This window comes from Aethina tumida, chromosome 2 (assembly GCF_024364675.1).
Source record: "Aethina tumida isolate Nest 87 chromosome 2, icAetTumi1.1, whole genome shotgun sequence".
Lineage (NCBI taxonomy): Eukaryota > Metazoa > Arthropoda > Insecta > Coleoptera > Nitidulidae > Aethina > Aethina tumida.
In genome coordinates this window covers 25571292-25596919 of record NC_065436.1, presented here as the reverse complement: position 1 = coordinate 25596919, position 25628 = coordinate 25571292, and the positions used below count along the sequence as shown (strand labels likewise).

Here is a 25628-nt window from a genome sequence, read left to right as displayed (position 1 = left end):
ACCATTACTGTCCCTCTCATCTATCATTATGTTTAAAATTGATGTTAATCAAACTTGTAATACGTAGTTTGATTGGTTAAGTTTGTGTTTTACAATGTTAACTTTTCTACAGCATTAAACTTTTATTAAATTACACCCCGGAGTTTATACAACGTAAGCCACTAACCCTAATAAATGCCCATTACAAAACGTCATGTACGTTGTTGTTTCAGTTCGACTAAACCCCATCTGGTTAATGCAAAAACCGAGGTAAATTAGCTTAAAAGTTTCTAGTCGCATAAAACAAAAAACTTAACGTGAAATCTCGTACGGGTGTCAATTACAAATGCCATATGGCGCGTGGTTTTTATATGACACGACACGTTTCTGTGAACATGAACCATATTTTTTATTAATTTGCATATGTTAACAGGTAATAACGCGTTCCTTACAGCGCACATATTCTCACATAAATAAACAAATAAAGAAACATGTGTTACAAGTGTGTTGAGCTGGTGCACTTTCTTCGGTGGTACATCGTAAATCCTACGATTATTTTTAATGTTTAATTTGTTGGAAAGTGAAGTAGTCGTGTGAATAGATGTTTTTATTTTAATGGGCTTATGGTAATTTTTTATTGAAAAATGCTTCGTGAAACTGACATTGAGAACACATTTTTAAATCAGTCGAGCAGGCAGAAAATTATATTTGATTCCAGAATTTTTTATTATTCAATTAATCATAATGTTTGTCTTTTAATCATATTCTGCACTTCAATCACTTAATTAACGCTTTTGCTTCTAGACCTCTCAATTTAGATAGTGAGCTCGTGAAATCTATTATCCCTCTATTAACACAATCAATAATTCAGATACTAAACTAAATATTAATGTATACTCATAATTCTCTTTTTACTCTTCAATATTCTATGAATTTTTATATTAATGAATTTCAGATAATATTTTCTTTTTTTTTCATTGTATAATTTATATTTTATAATATATTTATTTACCCAATTTTAGTCAAGAAGCAGTGAATATACAAAAACAATATTTTTCGAATGAAATAACACAAAATCAAGTTAATTTTCACATGGTTATTATTTTAGTTCATATCTTGATCTGTTCAAGAATTATCAAGAACTTTTTATTTCAAAAATATTTTATTGTAATTATTTTTTTAAATATGTCTGGAATATTTTAAAATCTTAAATCTAGTGTAAAAATATAATTTTTAAAAAATGTTTAGTTTAAAGTAGTAACTTCATGGCAAAATTTAGTTTTTACATGATTTTTTACGGATCAGTCTTGTTATATTCTAGAATTATCAAAGGTTCTTTTTTTTAAATATGCCTAACCTAAAATAACAAAATGGCAAAATTTAATCTTTACATGACTTTATTTTGGGTCTACATTTTGTTCTATTCAAAACTTATTACTTCAGAATTATTTTCTGTAATCATTTTTTTAAAATATACTAAATATGAAGTAAATAATTTTTATAAATTTTTACTTTAAACTTTATGGTAAATTTATTTTTTTCAAGGTTTTTATTTTGGGTCTATATTTTGTACTACTCAGAACTTTTTACTTCCGAAATATTTTTTAATGATATTCTTAAAATATGCTAGGTATATCCTAAATATGATGTAAAAATATAATTTTTTATAAATTTACAAAAGACAAAAATAAAAAAAACTAATTCTATACTTAGAAAACATCCACTATAAAGTAAAAATTTAGGATTGATATTTAACTTTAATAATACAATGTATGGATCCAGAATAAGAGCTTTAACAACGGGGGCGTAGCTCAGATGGTAGAGCGCTCGCTTAGCATGCGAGAGGTACCGGGATCGATACCCGGCGCCTCCAGTTTTTTTTTTAAACAAATAAAAATGCTACCAATTTATTTATTCATTAACAACAATATAGTATAAATAAAAAATATTTTATTTAGTTTTCCTTGTGCCTTTCTTCAGCCTCGTCGTTGAAAGGCGCCAAATAGTCTTGTAAATTATCAGTATGTTCGCAATAATCAGTGAAGAACACCAAGTGGTCCTCTTCCTCTTCAGTCAGTGCCCTAGGTGGAGGCGGGATCGGTTTCGGTGGATTCAAAGGATGAGAACGATTCTTAAATTCTGCAACAATAAAATATTCATAAATCCTTACATTATATATTCCTCTAAGACATTGAAATAAAAAAAATACGTGTAACTTTACATGTTCGCTAATAAAAAAAAACTCTTGCATCTTGCACAGCCGAGATCTCAACGTAATGGTATCCATTTATAATTTAGTGTCCCGGCTCTAGTGGCTCGCCACTTGACTTGCAAAAAGTCAGTTTATAAAAGAGGGAAATTACGTACTCGAAGAATAACGGCCCTCCAGTCAAGAGAGGCGAGAGTCTTAAATGTGAGATTTGCTACACATCGTGAATGTAGGCGAAAGAAAACGCATGGAAAATGGATCTCTAAAATGCTGACTTTTCCGTGACTTCTGCAAACCTCAGAGATTATGGGAGACAATTTTCGTCTGGCGCACGATTTATCGTTAAAAATTTATATTATCGTGACCATTTTTCTCAGACTTACTTCTTTATAGGATTTACTTCACTGCTTGCTTTCAGCAGGTTTAAAGTGTCATGAATGGCATATTGAAAGGTTGCAAATACACGTTTTAAAAATATATAAAAGCCTATAAGTATTAAATTGGAACACTTACGTCTGCCAGTTCTGTGGTATGGTGGTGCAAATGCTTTTTCCATATAATAGGTAAGTCGTTCCAAAGCGTAGTATTGTTTCTTTGCATCCTCGGCCAATTTCAGAACCTTAATTTGTTCCAAATATGCATTACCCTCCAGCTTGGCAACTTGTTCTATAGGAAGTTTGTCCAACTGTAACAGTTCGTCTCTAAAAAATGATTAATATAAACAAAACATTAAAACAATATTAGCCGGTAACCTGTATCTGTTTTCAATCGCTTTGATCATTTCTCCCATGCTCAAATTCGCATCGTTCTGGGCAATCCTAGTTTCATAAACATCTTCGACGAACACATGGAGATTCAACACGTCCTCATCTATTAATAGCTCTTTAAACGGACCATTAATGAGTTCATGCGCCATTTGTTCCAAATACAAAGCCCTTTCCTCTTCCCACCTTAAAATCATCACATAAAATCTCGTACAAATTTCATTACACTACTCACAGAATGCCTCCTTCCAGTTTATTAATAGCGTCCTTCAAGTTCTTAATTTCCAAATCAAACTGTTGCCTGGTTTTGTCCATCGTATTCTTGAGGGCCTCAATAGGTTCGGCCAGTTCCTCAGAATGCAACAACGAATTCAAATTCTGCATCTCCATAAACAGGAACATGTCCATCAATTGCTTAGGTTCGGAAAAATACAGCTTCGGTTCTTCCAACGTGTCGCAGTCCAACAAAAACTGGTCCATTATTGCGTCCAAATCCTTGTCCTCCGTGGTAGAGTATTTGTTGAAGATCTCCCTGATGGATTCCACCGTGATGAATTCCTTGGATTTGTCCAAGTCGGGGTCGTGTTCGCGTCGCCAGCTGATGGGACTGATGAGGTACAGAAACTTTTGGTACATCTGGCAGTTCCTCCACTTTTCTTCCAAGTTGTACAAAACGGAACGCAATCCGGAGTAGTCTTTGGCCATCTGCTTGTATTCTTCGTACTTTTCGCTGGCCCTCTTTGACGCCTTGTCGGCTTCGGAGAGTAGATTCATCGCCATTGTATGGTCCTTGTACAAGAACTCTTCGAAGATATTCACGTAGACTTGGTAGCGCTCCTTCATTTGCTGGATGATGAGTCGTTCCATCTTGATGTTTTCGTCGATTAGCATTATGTCGTCTTCTCGATAACCGATTATGATTCGTGTTTTCAACAGCTCTCTCATTGTGTTCTTGTATTTTAGGTACTCGAACTTTTCTTTGATCGGTCGCCCTTCCACGGCCGAATAATATTCTGGGTCTATGTCGGTGACTGTTTTCATGTTACTTACAGTTGGTTCCTTGACATACAGTCTGAAATTATCATAAATTATTATATTAAGGTAACGTGCTAAGGAGAGCAAACTAACCTGTTGAGCAAATCTTGGTATTGTCTCGAGTTGTGGTTGGTCCTTTCAAAAGCTGATTTGGCCAACTCCTTTCTGATCATATCCTCTCTCCATGCTTTGGACAAAACTTTTGCTGCGAAAGCTTCAAAGTCATTGGGATAGCTAAACGGACTGGGTTCGGCATAAAAGTCCCGCTGATTTTGGTCATTTATCTTATGTCCAGCCGTAAAATATCTTTTGATGATTTTAGTCTTTGGCTTTTTTGGCGGCTTCTTCCTTAGTAAGAACTTGGGACGACGCAGAGTACCGTCTCCTAGTCCATCGTCTTCTGTGGCTGTTAATTTTGTTATTCCACTGCCGTCAGACATCGTTTAAACAATTTTTTGTAGAACAAGGTATAAAATGACAAATACTTATGAAGGAAATATTTGATCGATAACGGTTACTAAGGAATTTTCGTTTGTTAATTCAATGTAAGCGCCATATTCAAACTGTTATTTCTTTTATTTGGTCTCGACAAAATTCCGAGATTCTGACATCATATAAATCAAATTAGGGGGGATCACGCAGCACATTTTAGTTCCATATTCCTCCAATATTTACGGCAAGCAACAATTTAACGCGTAACTTTATCTATGGCAGGTGAATTTCGGATTACCTGCGTCAGAATTGCTCAGACAGCGTAAATCTCGCCCCCGTCTGTCTGCACGTCCTATTTGTACGGTCCGCGGGACTTCCAACGATGATTTACCCTAATCAATATCATTTTGAACGGACTGCTTTAAACAGTTGTTGCGGATGTTTATCCGATAGATCAAATGATGTATTATTGGCGTAATTATGTTATATTATTTATTAGATTTGTTAGTAGTCTCTTATTAATGTAATTAGTTGGAGTCAATGATTGCTTGAAATGGTTTTTCAGTCGAGGAGTTAATCAATTAATTTCAACACATGGAATATTAATGGGGTAATTACTACGAAGCTTGTTACTTGAATTTATTAATGATACACTTAAAAGAGCAAGCTAGGAAGAGCAAGTTTGCACAAATATTCATTTTTTTGTTAGCACTTTGGGAACATCTGGAACTGTTCTTCAGAAGTTTAGGTCTTTGAATTTATGACATACACGTGTAGAAATTGTCACATCTACAGTTATATATTAGAAAACCTCTATGAATTAGAGAAACCCAACATTCACTGGTAATTTAATAAAAAAAAACTAAGCCAATAGAATTCTATTAGATTCGAACCATGTGATAAATATGACCACCTGTTCTGAAATCGAGAATGCCTCTCTACGTTTGATTAAAAAAATTACTATTTCCTTCCATACGATAAATCACATGCTTAACCGGCTTTATTACTTTATAAATTAATACAGATGGTGATAAACTGTGTTTTTAGGTCCCCGTAATTCGAACTGCAGACAATTTCCTGCAGTTTATCAAATTACATCAAATGCAGCAACTAAGCAAACATGAGAGTCACGTCATATGAGCTTTAACACACTTCGCCAACATTTCCCATTCATGTTTCGTTAATGTGTATTAAGAATTTTTTGTTTACCCTTTCATCACGTCAAAATAATTGTGTATGTCAACTTGGAACACGAGATCTTTACATATACAGATTTTACTGCCAGCCAGTATTTAATTTTAAAGTTTCAAGCAAGAAATTTTAAAATTAATGGAGCCGCTGAGTTGTGATAGGATAATAAGCCACTTTAGAACTTTAAAGTAAGCATTTGTTCCGTGATTATGCAAAATAACTCCAGCTCCTGCTCTAGCATTTAATGAATTTATTCGTCCCCATTTTCCAGTCTTAATTTCACAGAAAATTACCCAGAATAAGTTCTCTCGCATTTCCTGCTGTACGGTGGAAAAATCTTTATAAACAAAACCTGCGAAGCGAAAACGAAAACAAACATATTCAAGATGTGGGCCTTAAATATATTATTTTAAGAGGCCAAACTCGCCTACTTCCTGCAATATTTCTTCTTGATTAGGATGTGAGTAGTTGAACACATCTGGTAACTAAACTGTACTTACGGGCAATACGTTTTAAAACGTCTTTCCCCTTTTATCTGCCGTAGATAGAGCGACGAAAACCCTCTTTAAGCGTGTCAGAATTAATAATTGGATGCCGCGCTATTTTCGTTGTAATTTATCGGGGCATATCTTAAGTGTACGTAAACTCGTTTCCCTTCTTTTAAATTAAACCGGTGATGTGGCAAAGTCGCGCCACTTCTAATTGAATTCGATGGGGACACGTTTTATTTTTCCCTCGAAAAAGTACCAAAGACAATTATCATTTCCAATTCCGTCCCACCGCGGTCTAGTTCGTTTTTCCGTTATATAAATTAAAATCTGTAAAATTGTGAAGTATGAATTGTTCCGGAGCGGCATAAATTCCGAGAGCAGACAGTGTAATTTAAACTTTTTCAGCAACTCAATTACCGAGTTGAAATAAAGCGACCAGTCGCCCGAGTAATGGTAACCCTTGGCCGTATTCTTTTTACAAGTGACAACTATCGGGGTTATATTTATGGTCGTTCTCGCGTTGATACCAACTCGAAATCATCTCGGAGGTGCAAGAAAGTTTTTGGCCCTTAAGGAGCGATATTTACAATTTTCAAGTGCTGTATATTACGAAGTTTCTTATTTCAACGAATGGAAATTATTTCTGCACGGGACGTAATTCATACTTTTCGACGTGAGATTTATTTTGAAATTCCGGAAGGTGGAAACTTAGTCGTACATCAAAGCAAGTAGGTGACGGTAAACGCTTCACATTTTAAAACTTTTAGTTAAGTACTTGTTGGTGGCGTTTTTGGTAAATTTCTTATGCTACGATATTTTAAATGTGGCCATTTGTTGAATTGATGTTGAATAGTATTGGATGTAAATTTGAAGCAACTTTTCTGTGCCAACTTTATGAAATATATGTAAATCTCCGTGGGACGTTATAATAAGCTCCCAAAGGAAACATTGTCGTTTCCAAGATGACACAGGAAAGAAAGCCAAAACATATTGTTCATTTATCATTCTTGAAAACATAGATGATATTTTACAATTATATCAAAGAGTACGAACAAAATATTCAAAATTATTTCTTGACACATGAAATTTTAATAGATAATTTATAGTCCTTATTAAAGTCTTAGAAGAGTGGAGTAGTTTAAAATGTCTAGACTTTAATAATGATCAATAATATCACTATTTATTAGACATTAAGTGTCTTTATTTTCGTTTTAACTACAAAACTCCTTTAAATTTAAAGGGCTTATTGCCAGAACGCGTTGTATCAAAAAATCAATTCCGGTTTGTTCGTGAGCTTATTCCAGGAGCTTATTAAAAACCCTTCCGAACGGGCAAGATCAATTAAGATAGGGTTAGAACTACATATTCATTCCATTATCCCTTCACTTTTAATAACTTTCATCGATTACGTAGAGCGGAAATTTAATTCCAGTAACTTCCTTGTACAAATATTAAACCGTTGCCTCACATAACAATGACGGTGATACAACACTATGTAGCACCGTCTATTTTATGGAGACACATAAAATCCTAAACTTCATTCTCATGTTAATGGTACTATTGGGAATTTTATAATTGTACCAAGGAACAACTGTTAGGTTGTAACATTACAAGTTTTATCTCCCCAACGCCTACACAAATCAGGTGAATTGAATTGTGAAACAGAGCGGAGAGTGCAGATTATTGTTGTTAAAAAGCGGACATCCTCTGCGATTCGGTAGACAGGAAGGAACTAGGAAACAATACGCAACTTTACAATACGGGGAAGGTCAGTCGTAATTTACTCAATGCCGCGTTACAATTATGTATCTGTGCTACCTGCGAACTATTATGTCGAGCAACAGGAAGCACGATGTAATACATCATTTAACACGTGATAAATAGGCGAACCAACTACAATACAAAGTTTTCAACTATGATGTATGATTTTAAAATGGTTATAGATAGCAGATAATTCTGCATTTGGGTTATAATTCTCTTCTGGCTATTTTCGATGCGCGTGCCTCGACCAGGCTTTATTGTCTCTATAAAGTTTTACGGTGTTTAGTTTGTTGGAATAATGATACATTAAGCTTACCAGATGCACTATCAACACCAGCTGCATACTGGCCTTTGACTTTTGTTGAGTTATCTAAAATTGTACACGATCATTACTCAAAGACTTACTATTTAGTACAGAAAAATCTTGTTTATCATATATTTCCTATTTACCTACTTAAGTCAAGAAGAATAGAATCAATTATTAGAGTATTATGCAAAACAAATTGATACATGATAGTGAATAAGATGTTGTTTTTAAAATAAAATATTAACACAAAGTTAAGATTGACGATTTGTTGAAATTTAATCGAATCACAATTGTTTGGACTGTTTTTACGTCATTGTGATATCCTCAATGAATACTGTTTGGTACACTTTCAGTAACTATCTAAAAAACTTTTCCAATTTACTTCCTAAATAATTGTAGGCAACGCAATTTACCAGCAGTTAAAATGTAAATTAGAACTCCATCAACTAAGAACGAAACAGTTCCACCATTAAGCCAGTCCAAGTGCATAATTCCACCCAATTACCCGTTGCACACTACGTAGTGAGGCCAGATCCCGAAGAAATTAACCACCTACATGGACCCCTCAGTTTTATCGTTCCCAGTCGGCCATAATGGTCTGGGACCAGCGATTGTCGGAATTTATCGTCCCTCCAACTTAAAACCGGGAACTGCCTGCGTCCACCTGACTCTAGCAGTAAATCGGTGCACTAAACATGTTATTCTTCTAAACGGTCTCTTCCTGTTACGAACCGCACCCACGTGCCACACATAATTGTAACACGGTACAATTATTATTTATAAGGGATGTGAAAAAATTGCAGGAAACCCAACCTGACATGATTATGGAAGCGAAACCACTTCTTTTATATACCGCAGTAATTAGTTATTATTATTACATTGATTGATATTTTAATTAGTTACATTTTTTCTTATTTTATCGCTTGGAAGGAAGAACAAGAACCATCAGTTTTTTGAGCATTAACCTAGTAATCTGGACTTATGAGTATTCATGGATTTAGAATATCACAAATTTATGTGACACGGACGAATTGTTTCTCATTCATAATTAATATCTTCCTGCTTATGCACCCACGTGCCACTGCAATTATGCAACAGCCACACGGATTAAATCTATTATTTATGAATGGATCAATTTTTCTTCATTAAGCGGTGCAACGTTACGAAACTAAAACAACTGGATTAGTCCCACGTGCGTAGACTGGTTAAAAAATGCGATACATTATTCAAAGAGTTCAATTATCAAAGTAGTCTGGTAAGTGCTGGAGCGGATTAAATAATCGCTAATATTCATGAGCTGATTAATTAAATAATTAACTTATAGATATGATGTGATACTTCCGGTAGCTTAATCTGGTGTTAAGTGGACAAATTTCCAAAGTTATTGTTCGGGTACAATTTAGGATGCAGGTGCCCACCACCTACACCATGTGCTGGTTATCGTGCAAAACAGAGAAAGTGAGTCGGTTCCCTTTGGCACCACAACCCTCCGCACGAAGATACCAAAGGCACGTGATGATCTCGGCGGCGAATTATCACGGTAACCCAGATAAAGTGGATGCGGCGGATTCCGAAGAGCTGGTGCTCGCTTCAGGCCAATGGTACCGCTACGGCTCGGACGTGTTGGTCCGTCGATCGGCAACGGGTCCGATTGCACTTTGCGGAACGATCTACCGATATGGTAACCCATCGATGGTATGTACTGGAATTATGTCGTTTGCCGGTCGTACCGTTTGACGCCGTTTCTTGTTCGTTGGTTGAATTAGAAATATTACAAGGTATATGTATAAAAATAAATAAGTTTTCGAAAATATATGAGTACTCTCGTTAATACAGAGTGTTCCGAAGTGGTGGCCTCTTACTGTTTCGAGAAAAAGTGATTTAAGTATCTAGAACTCAGTTTCTGATTCTGAAATATCGCAGAACGCAACTTTTTGGCAGACTACAAAATTGTAATAACTCTTTTTTATTTTTTGTTTATTGGCTGATAGTAAAAACCTTTACTTGCAAACCAAACTTTCCAAATGTCTACAAATTATTAGATACTAAATTAGTTTCAGCTAAAATATAATAGAGGAACAACTTAGACAACTGATTTCATGAACATCAGTTGTCTAAGTAGTAGTTGTATTGCAGTTATAAACGTATATTTTATTTATTTACTTGGAAAATATTACACAATATAAAATTAAATAAAATAATAAAAAATTCAATGTTTACGATGAGTATCCTTTCTAATTCCAATTTTATGGTCATTAGATATTAACAATTGTAGCCATGCATATTGCATATAAAGCAATAAAATTGGAAACAATGATGAATAATGAAATTATTACATGCTATTTATGTAACACTCTAAAAAGATAAAAGGTTTATGGAGTTAAAAATTATTTGTATGTACTATTTAGACATATATGTATATTAATGGAACCATTGCACAAACTGTATATTTTATTGTTATTAACAAATATTGCATTCATATTGTCATAAAAGTAAAAAATGTACATAATAAACACATTATATTACATTTTAACAGTTTTTAATATCCCCTAACGCCTTTTTTACATTGTTTCCAACGTTTCAACATGCAAATGTCATATAAATTTTATAAATGTAATTAAAATTGTTAAAATGAAATGCAGTGTTCATATTTAAAATTATATGTTTTATTTTTTTAGGATTAATTTTGAAAAAACAAATAACATATTGCGCTTTCTTGAAAATCATGAAATCAAACTTTTTTTGCATTGTAACAATTAAAATTGTATTTTGTACTAAACTTATAGAACACAGAATAGATACAATTGCAATTTGAGTTGCCTATATTAACTTTTACTATACGTTAACTTGTATTCTAACTTTCAACTAGGTTGATTACCTTGATTGCTTAAAAAATTACTTTTAGGATGTATAAGTAACATTTTTAATTTTACATATACTTTATGTAAGTATAAATAAATGTATTTATCAATATAATTTAATTTGTTTATAGTCACAGATTACGGTAACAATTTTCTAAATGACAACTTATAGGTAAGCAACTACGTTAACTACTATTATTAATCATGTAAACCTGGTAATATAACGTTGCATCTACAAAATTTAAAACAATGCAATAGTCTCTTAATTCGTTCCTTAGAAATATCAAATCTATATCACATTGTATAAAACACATCACAGACAAATGTTAAGTTGTTTTTTTTTGGTAGTAGTACGAAAACCTCAAAAAATCCCAGCAACAGACAAAACAACAATTCGCTAAAAAGTGCATCCCCGCAGTGCACCAGCATAACGGCACACCGAAACAATGCTCATTATAATCCGACGAAACACCGGAGAAAAGTGCACACCTCACTTCTTCGCCGGTTTTGCTTTTTCAGTTTGTTTTCTCCACCGTTTCGACACGTGAAATAAATTACCCGAAGTTTAATTAAACAATGACAATATTTTCGGTGCGGAGCATAATTCATCGACAGCACTATGCCGTTAAATGCATTAGCCGAACACGGGGTTAAAAGCCTCATTAACAAATTCATTTTGGCAGTGTCACTTTAATTATAAAAAGCTACATTCATGTTTTTGTATTGAAGTGTGTATATTATTTAAAAGCTTTTTTCAATTACGTCGTTTTATTTCAGTTTCCTACATTCTATTTAAAATATACAATTACAATTTAAAACAATAAGTGAGAATTAAAAAAAATTCGCGTTTGACATTTATTAATTCATTTCTTTCACGCAATGCACATTATCATTTTATTGATGTTGAAAAACGATTTGATTACGCAAGTCTGGTCAGTACACTCAAGTTGGTGAACCTGTTGGGGCAGTACCAAAAAAGCCTTAACCTAAGAAATATTATTAAGTTAATTAAAAGTACCTTTGCTCTAAAAAATAGAGTGAGAAAATGTGATGAAAAAATAAAAAAACGGTACTGCATTTTTATATAATAATCTATTAGATTGAATAAAATCGATATTTTGTAAGTATTAATCACTACAGTTAGAGTGACGTCGTCGAAAATGTCGATAAAATCACAGAAGTAATCAAACCCACGAGCTAAAGATCGTCTATAAAACAGTTTTAAACCATTTGCACACAGTCGAATTCAAGAAGAAGCTTGATGTTTGAGTACCACACCAGAAAACATGATGGACAGACGGAATTAAATCGACACCAACGGATGGTGACTGAGGATGAAAAATGTGTCACATACGATAACATTGTGCCAAAATGATCGTGGTTAAAGTGCGTTAAAGCAGCTCAAACTGTGGCCAAACCAGGACTAACAGCCAGGAAGGTTCTGTTGTGCATTTGGTGGAACTGGAAAGGAATCTTTTATTATGAGTTGTTTGTATATGACCAAACACTAAATTAGGACTTCTACTGTCAACAGCTGGACCGTTTGAAGCTAGCGATTGACCAAAAACGATGAGAATTGACCAACAGAACAGGTCACACACGTCTATTGTGACTCGCTATAAACTCCGGGACCTTGGGTGGGATGCATCCACCATATAGTCCGGACCCGGCACCAAGCGATTACCATCTTATTCTTGTATTTTATAACTTTCTTAGACATAAGAAATTCGTATCACGAGGAGATTGTGAAAATCGTTTACTAGAGTTTTTCATCAATAGGGATCAAGACTTCTATGGGAGAGGCATTATAAAGCAACCTTTAAAATGACTAGTATTTTAGGATAATACCAAATGTAAATATTTGACCAGGTTACTCATATACAGTATGAAAAGAGTTTGATACATCTGAATCCTGAAAGACACATCACGTACAATAGACACAGTAAGTCTCCCAATATGGGACAGACTTCTACTGTCTCTGTCATGCATGATGTCTCTCTCTAAATTCAGACGGGTCAAACGCTTTTCCTACTGTATAAAAGAGGAGAGTTGAATTTTTTTCAGAAAAGCTCTAGAAAAAAATACCTCCTTTTTTAGACATTTAATCGATAAAATAGGAACAAATTGAACAGGTACGTGATTAATTATTTTAAATCTTTAGAAGACCTTCTTTCTGAAAACATCAAAATAAATTATTATTATATTATATAATATTTATACCGATTTTAATTTAGTTTTTTATATTTTTATTCCAAACAATAGATAGTCAAAATAACAATATGATTATATTAAATATAAACTGGAATTATTAATGCTTTATATAATAGCACATTTTATAATTAAATAATGGAAAATAACAATATTAATTTTAAACAGCATTGTTTAATCAAAGGGTTTGTTATAATCAAAATATGTAATTTTCACTCATAACGTTATTATTAATATTCCAATTGTTACATTATTATAATTAAATCTTAAAAATAGAATTTTTCACAATAATTTCAAGTTGAATCAAAGTTGTCAGGAAATTAAATTGAATATTAACCAGACCATCACGAATCAGCAAATATATTTTATTGTATAATCCTGGAAGACCACAAAACGGGTAATCGATTGTCCCCCGAAGAATAATTTTTAATCATCCGTTAATTGAACAGTTATAACAAAATAATTGGAAACATCAGACACCTGATTACCAAGTCACAAGTGTACGCACGAAATTGCCATTAAATCGCAACGGATTATTAATTCTCAATTACATAATTTAAAACAGATTATGAAATGCCGACGGCAACGAATTACTGTTTCCTACTAATTAACCAATTAACGAACGATCGAGTGACAATAATAATTGAACACGGTGTGCATTACGTTTTCCGCCTTTAGAAAAAAAATGTGCAATCTCAATAGCTAATGATCATGACAAACAGGCACGGGTCCTCGACTTTCATCTCGGACATTTGCCGCATTTCACTCCGTTGCAATTCTATTATGCTGTCGATTTTCTACAAAATCACGAATCCCGGAGTTAGAGCCGTGTCTTGACATTTTTACGACACAATGCGTTCTGCTGCACTGCCGATGACTCTGTTAGTTGGTTCAGATTCGATGTGCGGGTGCGCTAGATAAACAAGCCTTCAGTTGTCGATGTAATCAAGTCAGATTTTTTTCCGGTTAAATTTATTTGATTTTGGACAGAACACTGACGGAGTGTTTGATGTGACGGGCACTGTTGTTTACGTCCCATTACTCTTTTAAAACCCCTCAATTTTTCCTCTTGCTGGCTTTTTATACGAGCTCTGGGGGCTGATCTTTTTAACTGTATCGCTCCTTTGAATCGTGCACAGGGAATGATTTCGTGGACAAGAAACGGGGAGTAAAATGAAATTTATTCGGCACTCGGAATGATGTAGAAACTGCTTGTGGTGTATTTTCTCTTACTATAAAAGACAACTACAAGAAATATTTTTATATACTTGTTAAATGTTTTAATTCAACTGGATGTAATTGGTAATAAATTATTTGGGTCAAATTTTAAATCAACTTGTAGATGTTTTCATTTTATTTTAGAAAGTTTGAATAAATTTTTGAATGTACTCATCTTTGTCACATTATAACAGCTGCAATTTCATTTAAATCAGACTGATAACAAAACTAAAAGTTTCCACGAATAAAAAATTAAAATATTTAATATCACGGTCTGTGAACATGGTTAAATATGTAATATAAAGTTACTTAATTACTTTGGAGAATTAAACAAAATACAAAATAATCTTAAATTCACTCCTAAAACTATTATCTTTAATCAGAGACATGTAAAATCCGAGAAATCCATGAAAGAAGTACTATTAATATGGAAAATGTTAGTATCTGTATGAGAATTTAATGGTCTTGAAATATTTTATCATAATCAATTTAAAAATGATATCAAAAAGACATCCACTATCTTATTATACAGTGTGGCCCATTTGAAAGTGAAACAACTTTGTATTTTTTGGCCAAAAACTAAAACCTACTGAAATGAAAATTGTAGAAAACATACCACCATTTTTTAGCAAATCTAACTACACCCTTAAAATAGTGTATAGAATAAATTTTCAAAAGGAGAACTAATGATTTTATTTTTTAATAATATTGGAATATTACTAATACTAATTATATTATACTAATAACTCAAGTTGTTAGTAGAATTAATGAATCGTATTAGAAAATTACTCCAAAAAAAGATATAATGAATACAATGAATTGAACGGTCGATTAATAAAATTAAATAAATTTTTGAGTATAGTTTATTCCAATATTTTTGAAAATTAAGCTAAATATGAATATGCATATTTTTTATGTATCTATTTTAGGAGGTGCTTAATCCAGTGACGTGGTTAGATTTTCTATAAAAAATTTGCTAGTATGATTTCTTCAATTTTCTTGCCTAAAAATAACCCTATTTAATTTTAAATCCTTTAATAATTTAATCCAGTCCGTTTAAATTTTAACACCACCAAGTTATTAAATCAAAATGCTCAAAATTGTGCAAATTCAAGCCAACGACTAAAACAGACGGAACACACGCCATTATCCAAACATTCGAATTTTCATGCTGCTGCTCCGAGATAAGTTCATGTTTAATTAGGGCGGACACATTACTGACTCGGAGAGAATGCTTTATATAATGTGAAAAGCGGACGGATAAACAGACGTGGAACTTTCCTAATTTTGAATATGAACAGACGATACATTAAAATTTTAAATCAGCTACAACATCAAGTGCTCGAGTGTAAATCACTCCACCAATGCGCTTTGTTTCGGAGCAATTTCGGGTGGATGTTTATGAAGGGGAAACTTCGCCTTATAATTATAATATAAATTGAAAATTGACAATGAGCAAAGCAACACCTGATCAAGAAGTAAGTGACGACCAAAACGTACAGTCGAAAGCCAGGAAATTTCATTTTACTTTCATCGATAGAAAAATTCAAAGCACCCGCAGGAAATCGCGTCCGATTCGAAATCCTCACTTCCACCACGTCTCGTGTCCGACAATGGTAAATCGACCTGGTTCGAATTCGTGAATGAGCCCTATTATATTTTTTTTCGCTGAAAAAGCGCAACACCAGGAGAACGGTTGGCACGCTGAAGTCTTCAGTCTCGCGAAGACGTTCCGAACGCGAACAGCAACGCACAGTGAGAGTATCGTACGCTCTAGTTGGTGCTAAGACAATAGACGGATTGTCACGGAGGTTCACGTCTTTAGTGGTTCCACTGCGGACGGTGAAGATTTTTCCTTCTAGAATGTAAGTGATTTTGTACAATATTCATTTTTACTTTGTATCACTTCTTTTATAAAATATCTCCAATATGTATAAAAAATTTAATTATCAAAATTTTTTTGTATTACAGTCTCCTTATCTCTCTAATCGATCGAAAATTATTTTTAATATGTATGGATAATATTGTCAGTGAAATTTAAAAATCCTGTATTGCTATTTTACTAACATTTTTTTATATAAAATTATAGTATTTTTTATAAATCCTTTTTCTTTTGAGTAATTCATTAGGAGTTATCGATGAATATATAAAAATGGCAATAAAAGTAATTAGTACACAGTATAATTAAAAAACAGTGATTTACTGTGAAAAGTATTTTATTAATTAAGATTTATTTTCACTCGAATTAATTAGATAAGGTTGAGTTAAAACCATACACAATCGAATAAAAAGATAATGTTAATTACATTACAACAATTAATTTCAACAATAGTAGATTGCAAAAAAAGTGTAATCAAATAGTTAAGTTATTGAACGTACGTACTAATTTTATTTTAAAAATTGAATTTTAAAATATGGAAAAGATTATAAAAATAATTAAATACCCTAATTACTAAAAAATAGTTTTAAATGTAAAAATTTTATTTATTAAAATTAAACGCTTAAGAATATTTATAAAACATCTTGTATATATCACAATATTTTCATTAATATATAAATAATGGATATATGAATAAAGTATTTGTAAAAATAAAAAAAAAAAACATGTTATGGTTCTTTAATTGGTGGGTAAAAATTTTTATCAAATAAAACATCTTACTTAAAAGTTTACTATTATTATTATTACAATTTTTTTAATTTATTATTAATTATAATTATATAATACAAAATTTTGAGGATGTTTTAATATTAAAAATATTTGAAACTATTATTTTTGATTAAAATTGTAAAGATACTTTTATTACTTTTTAGTGATTACTTTTTGATAATTATTATTGAAAGGATAATGTAACAACAATTGTATATTGCAAAGAACTGTAATCAAATAATTTTGAAGTTGTTGTTTGAGAAATAAAACATTTTACTTAAAAATTGATAAAAACCTATTTATATATATTATTTTAAAACCGATTTTTTAAAAATTTAATATTAATTATAATTATATAATTTAAAATTGTTATGCTACTACATTTACTACTTTTTGATCATTATTATATATCACATATAATAAAACATTTTTTGTTTTGACGTCTCTATTCCATTTGGAAATTGCCTGTAGTTTAAACATGACAGTAGATCAATTTCGATTACTTACACACAATTTTACCCAAATATAATGATACAAATACCATCAATCCAACATTTTTTTATAATACGATACAATAATTCAATCAATTTTTCTTTGTTTAGATAAATAATGTATCTACAAATGTGGATGCTTTTCCTTTGGGCGTTAAGTTTCACGGACACGGCGTGCGGAATACTGGCCGAAGACACGACCAATCTAGATTCACACGAAGGTAAGAGAATATCAATTAAAACAATCGAGCTTCGCCATTAATAGTGACTATTGACCTTTCACTTTTTCGCACAGTTTCACCGGTCACAATTGGCTAAATTCGTGGCTACGATTTTGGACTAACATGTATAATTATACATGTGTTTTGATTTCGTTTACTTTGTGAGAGTAGGATTATGTAAGATTGGTAAATTTTAGCATTTTAATTATGCCTAATTCCGGTAAAAAGTGTATCGTGCAACCTGCAGGTTGTTAAACTGTTCGATCGCAAATTTTGGCAACTTTTAAATTTAAATTCATTTTAAAAGTATTGGAATTTAATTAAAATGAGGTCCAACTTTCCATGTGATGGAATATGTAACACCCATTTCATTTGTGCATTAAAATGTTAATAAATACGGGTTCATAATTTATTGTATTGATATTTTAAATATATTGCTGTCAGCTAAGCCGATCGTGAATTGTTGAAATTAATGGCACGTAACTTGCAACTTGATAAACAGATATAATATTGCCAATAATAATAAATATCCGACTCATAATTTGATCTTGACAAGAAACATTGCCAAAGGAAATATTAAAATGGAACTGCATCCAACTAAAAGAAATTGTACTCTAACCACTTTCTATTACAAATAAGCTCTACATTATGATTCTTTGTAATCGATCCTAACGATCTTGTGATCTACATATTTGATCGCTCCTTTGTAGTACTTCGTAGGAGGAATATGAAATTTACTTTCGATTTTTCTATTTTATTATTTGTATCGTGTGGCGTCTAAAATAAAATAGAAAGAAGATAAAGAACGTATTTACTTTAATTATACGGTTCAAATGGAAAGTCGAGAAGTAGTGAAATCGTTAAATCACCAAAAAAAAAAAGTACTACACACGCTTCATATTTTTCTAAAAACGCGTTACACTTTAAAATTATGAATTCCAATTGTAATTAAGGTTGGAGTCAACTGGAAACGAACATAATGAAGAGTGTGCCTCCATTATGGTTCTTCAATAAAACAAAGCACCAATTTCAATCAATTACCTTTGTCAGACTGAATGCAGTTTGCAAAACAAGATATAAATAATGTATTTATCTCATTAGCTAGAAAATATGTGTCGTGTGCGATAACTTTTTCCAATCAAGTCGTATAATTTCCATAATCGAGGCGGAAAAAAAAAGAAATTCAAGATACACCTGTTTGCATTTGATTTGTTTTTTTCTCGCTCATTTTACGGTCCACCGAGAGTGAAGCGGTTATTCGGTAAAGTTTTGTGAATTTTTATCAACTTTCACTGTTAATTCTTATGCTCATGTATTTTCGTGTACGTACAACATACCTAGATACAGGTCATAACGTCGTGCTGTTTATTTGATCAAGATCTGTTATTTCGTTGTTTAATGCACCAAAAAATCTCTTTGTGGAACAACTGTTTAAACTGTGTTCAAATTAACAGTTTCCGCGCTAATAAATATGATAAATATTGCGATAAAATATATTAAACGTCGAGACAAAATTCTTTTGGTTACAACTATTACATATTACCACGTAAATAATTACCTCAAATTTTAGTTCTGAGTTTAGATTTGAGTGTTTCATTTAGATTCAAGTGAATTTAACTTGTTTCGGATTCTCCGATTTGGGTCAAATATGCACCGTTTTATTCTATAAGTTGTTGCCATTTTAAAGGCAGATTCATCATGCCTCTCTCTTAGAAGTCTTGGTTCCTATTGGAAGAAAACTCTAGTAATTGATTTCACAATTTCTTATCTCTAAGAAAGTTTTGTAATCCAAGAAAAAGAGGTAATCACTTGATGCCAGGTCCAGACTATGTGATGGGTGCATCAAAACTTCCTAGCCAAGCTCTCAGAGTTTCTGGAGAGAGACGTCTGTGGCCTGGCCTAATGGAACACAACACCTCTTCTGTTAGCCAATTCTCGCCGTTTCTGGTCAATCGTTAGCTACAAACGGTCCAGTTGTTGACTGTAGAGATCCGAATTTAGTTCATATGGCCATATGGAAGCATCTCATAATAAATGATTCCTTTCCAATCCACCAAATGCAGAGCAGAACCTTTCTGGCTGTTAGTACCGGTTTGGCCACCATTTGAGCTGCTTCACCGCACTTTGACCACGATCGTTTTCACACACACACACACACACATGTGACCCATTTATCATCCCGAGTCACCAACCGTTTAAGAAATGGGTCGATTTCGCACATGAAAATTCGTGTTTTTTGGTGTGGCACCCCAAACATCAATCTTCTCTTTGAATTTAGCTTTATGCGAATAGTTTTATGGTCAATCTTTAACTCCAGAACGATGATACGACTAAGCACTAACATGCTTGTCAACTTCGGTTATTTCTTTGATTTCATCGATAAACTTGAATGAAATCCACATATCCAAAATTGGATGTAATTAATCGATTGAGCATTGGAACCATAAACACCATTTACAATTTTAGCTGCCTGTCTTGCATTTTCAACTAAAGTTTGATGAGCAAAGAATTGTTTGATCGATACTTTACCAGATGTAGATCACTACAGTCATCTCGCGAAAAAATAATATATAATATATAACATATTTAAAATTAATAATTATTATTTTTAATTAAAACCGGAATTAAGTATTTATTTTTATAAAAATTTTGCAACATTTTATATTTAATTAAGAACGTTTTTACACATTTTTAATTAAATTAATATACGATGATAACTGCAGTTGCTGTAATACTTTTTAATAATCTTTATACAGTATTTTTTCTCATCCAGCTGTTTTTAGAATTCCTATAATTATTTGTATTAAAACAGCACAATTAATATTAATTACGCCGTAATTGTGGATTATATCGGTAATCAGTGTAATCGAAATATTTGTAGAGTAGCATTCTGAGGAAATGACTTATTACATGTAATGAATCGCTTACCGGCAATTAATGTTTGATTATGATGGTATCAAGACGGTTGTTACACACAATTGCAATTGCTCCGCTTCAAATTCATAATGCAATCGATTTTTTGTGCACAATTTCAGAGCGGCCGCATCGAAAGAACGACAAATTTTCAAATTCAGCTTATCCCTATATCCCAGAGAGCGGTAATAATATTTACACCGACGACCGACATCCGGATATGGGTAGAAAGTGTTCGGAACGTTTGGAAAACGCCTTGGAGGATATTAGAAGACGACAGTTGATGAAGCAAAAAACTTTGGATTTAAATGGGTAATTAATTGGTTTGATTATTTTGCTTTAATAATCGCATTTAAAGGATGGTCAAGAAAGTTACCATTATAAAAAAGTTGATATCCAACTACGGGATATAAGTATTGTTTTGCATGATATGAAAGCAAGATCATCGACATAGCTGAACTCATAAAACATTTAACACTTGATTGCCCTTAAACAAACAAAAAATCTTGAATTCATTAATCAAACGAAACTTCAAATAAATTAGACATTTTTCATATGATCATTAATAACTCTGTTAAATGAATACATAAATTCTGTTGAATATTTAATCACATTTTATATTCATTAATTTTCAGCATAACTGACAGGCAATTTTTTACATATTTCACTTAAACTATCTCTATTACTGTTGCATGAGACATTATTCATTAGACTGCAAATAGCAATTACACGCGCGGCATTTAATCAAGGAATTAGAACCGTAAAAGCGTAGTCAAAGAAATAAAAGTGTGTGCTACAATAATGGATTATTGATTAGAGAACGTCTCTTGCGACGATAATGTCATAGACAGACAATAAGCCTGTCCGTCGACGAGACGAGTGTATGCAGACATAAAAGGAAAGTTTACATTCTTTTGCATAGGGCCCTTCAATGATTAATTGGCTCAAAAATTCTGCTTCAAAGCGATGAAAACGTGGAAAAACATAATCGTTGATTTTAATTTTTTTCCTTTTTAGCTACACTTTGCACCAGCAACTCCGCAGTGCACCTTACGATATTTATGTAACCAACATGAGGGTGCGACTGCCAACGTCCCACAGTTGGGTAAGAGTTGACAGGTGCAGATTCAATCCCAGGAATTCCAGTCTGGAAACGAGATTGCTCTTCAACGATCTCACGATAAGCGGAAGAGTTAATTTGTTCAACGAAGAAGAATTGCAAAGGGAACCGGTAACTCCCAACCCCGATGATGCTTGTAACATGGTTCTAAGGCTTCGGAAAGCTGGAATCCGGTAAGAAATAACGAAATAATTAAACATAAATAGAATTTTTGACTGATTGTTGGTTCGCCTTTTCATAATGGCATTGTTAGGGTGCAATTTCCTTTAACCCAAATTCATTGAAATATGAAATTACAAAATGATATCAGATCTTGTAAAAATTGATTGCAGTAATGTTTCCCCATCGGAGCAAAATTCGTTTTTAATGTTTCTTTGATTATTTCTTCGGTGTTCCTTGCTCTAATTCCTTCGTCGAAAAATATGTTCGAATAGTTTTAGAACTGAATTAAGTTTGGTAACGATTTTATTATCGCAAATTATTGATGAGAATTGAAAATTCTTTAGAAATTGAACTGGATGTCTCTTTTGATGTACATAAGCCAAATAGAAACTTTAATAGATCAAGAAAGCGAACTGGAATAATTAATTCCATATAAAACAATTAAACTACACATAAGAAACCGCGATGTTGCATTAGACAATGGATTCGTAAAACATGTGTCTGAAAAGGTAAATAGTGAAATCGCGAAGTAAAAAATGTGTATTTCTTCTAGAAATGATACTATTTCTCTATAAAATGAATAAATATGTAGGACTTGGGTGGACTTACCTACTCAAATTGAAATAAAAAAATTGTAAATATACGACCTATTGATTATACTTTAGGAAGTATAAGTATTATTCATTTTAATTTTTGTTATATTTTCTATTGTTTAAAATTATGCAATGTATTTTTTATTGTTTCATATAAATCATAAAACCAGTACTTTACATAACAATTGCTGTGCACTATTTCTAATGAACTACTGTCTATGGATACAATGAAGATATTCACAGTTTTAAAGAAAAATATTATGTTTCACAATAGCATTAAATGTAATTTTTAAACCCTGTGCTTTTACTTACATAACTAATATTTTTGTTAAACTTACTATACTCATAATTCTTGGCTTAAATGTTAACAATTAATTAATTGTTGAAAAATTAATTGCTAATTAAAATATATAAGTAACTATTATATTTTAAATTTATATAACCATTAAAATAAAAATTGTATTTCAATAAATTCTATTCAAATTCACTGTATCCTTTTTATCCTACTGAAAATCCAAATTGGATATGACCGGTATTGACATATCCTCATTACCGTTTTTCAGCTTCCACACCGAACCGATCCGACGTGAAAGGGGCCAGTTCAATGTAAGAACGGACTCACATTTCCTCGAACCCGGATTTATCAGCGTCTACGCTTACGGCTGCGAACCCCGCCTTAGGGAACACCGGAGGAATTTCAGACTCGAGGAAGACGAGGATTTGTCTAGAGAGATGGAGGATATTTTTCTCAAAGGCATAAGGTAACGAGGGGATAAAAGAGAATACAGATGGGGTTAATAGTAAGGCTCGAGTCGTGTATTGTGTGCATTAGCCTGTATAAATGTGCAATGTACTGGCGGACAGAAATGAATAAGGGCATAAAAACTGGTAATATACTTGTATAAATAATAAACTGTAGCTAGTGTGGTGCCCAATATTACTATAACTTTGGTATAATATATTATTGTTGTTACATCACATATAATTCAATAAACATGGTATTTTTGCATTTCAGGTCTTTATTAACTACATACATGCAAAAAGAACTTCAACCAGCAATTAAGGAAACTTTAATGAAGAATATGGGATATACAGTTTCTTACGGATGAAATTAAATATCTAAAAAAATAATTTAAAATGAAGAATGGATATTTAAAAAATTATCAACTTCTGGATAAAAATATTGTAAAATATTGTATAGTAATTATTAAGTTTAGATTTTATGTAACTTATTAGGCAATAAAATATATTAAGTTGATTTATTTTTAATTTCTTAACAAAATGAACAACTATTCTTATTTAATCAATATTTTCTATATTAAAACTAAACAAATTGATAAAATAGCTATTAATCTATGTTTGATATATTAATATTATTTGCAAAAGTTTCTCTTATATAAATGACAAACATTCATTCTATTGTGACTAATGTAAATAAAATGGTTATGATAAAGGACACACAAAGCTTCATATAAATAAAATTTATTATCTAAATGTGAAAATAATAATTTAAAGCAGTTTAGTCTTTCTTCAAGTTTTTTGGAGTTGGTGCGGATTTAGCAAATACGACAACCATAGGTTTGTCCTTAAGAATGTAGGCATTTGTTTGTTCTAAAGCTTTTTGAGCTTGCTCCACTGTATCTAATGTTATGAATGCTTGTCCCTTCATCCTACCCTCTTGCATCAATCTTATATCAAACTGACTTGGTCTATCTTCAGTTTCATCCAATTTATATAGGCTGTAGATATACTCCAAATCTTCTTGAGTCACAGTTTTTGCAATATTCTTAATGTACAATCTACAAGTTGGTGTTCCTGGATGATAATTTTTAAATACTGGTAGAACTCCCACATCCTTGAGAGGAATTTGGTTACTAAGTAATTCATCCTCTGTAATATGTTTTTTTTTCTTTATTTCCACTTTGTCAGTCACCTCTTTGTCAACCTTCTCATTTTCCACAGGTTTAACTAATGGCAACATTATTCCAAATGATCCTGTTTTTCTAGTTTCTTGTTCTTGTTTATTGTCTAGTGAGTCTGCATTAACTTTCAGTTCTATTTTCCTGTCTAATATGACATCACTCTTTTCAAATACATTTTCTGGTTTCTCTGAGGGCTTGGAAGAACTTGGAATGGAATTTACTTGTGGTTTTATAAATTTTGGCCTTTTGACCACCTTTTTGTGAGGTAAAACTCTTTTCTCTGGAATTATATCTGTTTGTTTATTATCTTCATCACTTTCCAGTTCGGATTCAGATGAACTTTTATTTTTTGATGGCTTTGGTGTAGGAGGATTTTGTGTAGATACAGGAACTGAAGGCTGATGAGACACTGCAGATTGTTCTACTGTTGCAAATGGAGGTGGTAGATTCATTTTATTCATTAAATGTAATACTTGTGTGTAAAATTTAGGTACTGTTGCCAATGCATGTGCAATGTTACTAACTGTTGCTCTGTTGGCTTTTGGATACTCATATTTTAAATGTGGAGGTGGCGGTTGGTGAAATCCCACATAATCATTGAATGCATTGATTCTTTTAATAAATGTCTCATAAAATTTTGTTTCTGTAACTACTTCAGGTTCCTCACTTGGTCTACTTGGTTGTTTGCCTGCTAATAAATCATTTGGGGCATATTCTACAGATATTATGTTATTTAGTACTCTCGTTTGGTGGAGTCTGTGCATTACAGCTGTGGCTACTTCATTATTTTCAAATTTGGCAAAAACAATAGATCTTCCTGTCGAATGAGATGTTATAACTTTTATGGTTGATGCACCAAAATGTCTGGCAAAGTCTTCCTTTTGGGCGTCTGTGAGTTCCTTTGGCAGATTTTTTATTTTCAGTGTGTCTTTACAAACCATTTTTCCTAAAAATTAATTTAATTAACGAAATTTAAAATTTGAAATATACAAAAATTATCTGAACCTTAATTTTATAATATCTACAGTCAAAATTGAAATATTTAAATTTAAAGTTGAGGTTAATTTAGGTTATGTTAGAATATCTTCTTCTTCTTCTTCTGA

At 32.3% G+C, this 25628-nt stretch overlaps 3 protein-coding genes and 1 non-coding gene across 4 annotated transcripts; 2 read left to right on the top strand and 2 right to left on the bottom strand.

Moving 5' to 3' along the window:
* Positions 1-1779: 1779 nt before the first annotated feature.
* On the top strand, positions 1780-1852 carry Trnaa-agc (transfer RNA alanine (anticodon AGC)). The gene has a single exon. It is a non-coding gene; the product is annotated as a tRNA-Ala (tRNA).
* An 18-nt stretch (positions 1853-1870) lies between these two features.
* Positions 1871-4460, bottom strand: LOC109609008 (cilia- and flagella-associated protein 100). The gene is made up of 5 exons (XM_020025622.2): positions 4081-4460; positions 3188-4024; positions 2941-3138; positions 2702-2889; positions 1871-2118 (listed from the first exon to the last, which is right to left on the bottom strand). The coding sequence occupies exons 1-5, from the start codon at positions 4425-4427 to the stop codon at positions 1934-1936; spliced, it is 1755 nt and encodes a 584-aa protein (XP_019881181.1). The 5' UTR covers positions 4428-4460; the 3' UTR covers positions 1871-1933.
* An 11585-nt stretch (positions 4461-16045) lies between these two features.
* LOC109609013 (uncharacterized) lies at positions 16046-23861 on the top strand. Its single transcript, XM_020025626.2, has 6 exons — positions 16046-16321; positions 17706-17815; positions 20851-21040; positions 21746-22021; positions 23167-23364; positions 23619-23861. The coding sequence occupies exons 2-6, from the start codon at positions 17713-17715 to the stop codon at positions 23710-23712; spliced, it is 861 nt and encodes a 286-aa protein (XP_019881185.1). The 5' UTR covers positions 16046-16321; positions 17706-17712; the 3' UTR covers positions 23713-23861.
* A 208-nt stretch (positions 23862-24069) lies between these two features.
* On the bottom strand, positions 24070-25618 carry LOC109609009 (RNA-binding region-containing protein 3). The gene is made up of 2 exons (XM_020025623.2): positions 25531-25618; positions 24070-25471 (listed from the first exon to the last, which is right to left on the bottom strand). Exon 2 carries the CDS (start codon positions 25464-25466, stop codon positions 24123-24125), a length of 1344 nt encoding a protein of 447 aa, XP_019881182.1. The 5' UTR covers positions 25467-25471; positions 25531-25618; the 3' UTR covers positions 24070-24122.
* Between the last annotated feature and the right edge of the window lie 10 nt (positions 25619-25628).

What these genes read in the sequence shown, in the direction of transcription:
- LOC109609008 (XM_020025622.2), bottom strand. Translation starts at nt 4,427, where the DNA reads ATGTCTGACGGCAGTGGAATAACAAAATTAACAGCCACAGAAGACGAT. An exon ending in AAACTGGAAGGAGGCATTCT is followed by an intron (nt 3,139 to 3,187) that starts GTGAGTAGTGTA and finishes GATGATTTTAAG; the next exon opens with GTGGGAAGAGGAAAGGGCTT. An exon ending in ATACCACAGAACTGGCAGAC is followed by an intron (nt 2,119 to 2,701) that starts GTAAGTGTTCCA and finishes TTATTGTTGCAG; the next exon opens with AATTTAAGAATCGTTCTCAT.
- LOC109609009 (XM_020025623.2), bottom strand. Translation starts at nt 25,466, where the DNA reads ATGGTTTGTAAAGACACACTGAAAATAAAAAATCTGCCAAAGGAACTC.
- LOC109609013 (XM_020025626.2), top strand. Translation starts at nt 17,713, where the DNA reads ATGTATCTACAAATGTGGATGCTTTTCCTTTGGGCGTTAAGTTTCACG. An exon ending in AAAACTTTGGATTTAAATGG is followed by an intron (nt 21,041 to 21,745) that starts GTAATTAATTGG and finishes TTTCCTTTTTAG; the next exon opens with CTACACTTTGCACCAGCAAC. An exon ending in ATTTTTCTCAAAGGCATAAG is followed by an intron (nt 23,365 to 23,618) that starts GTAACGAGGGGA and finishes TTTGCATTTCAG; the next exon opens with GTCTTTATTAACTACATACA.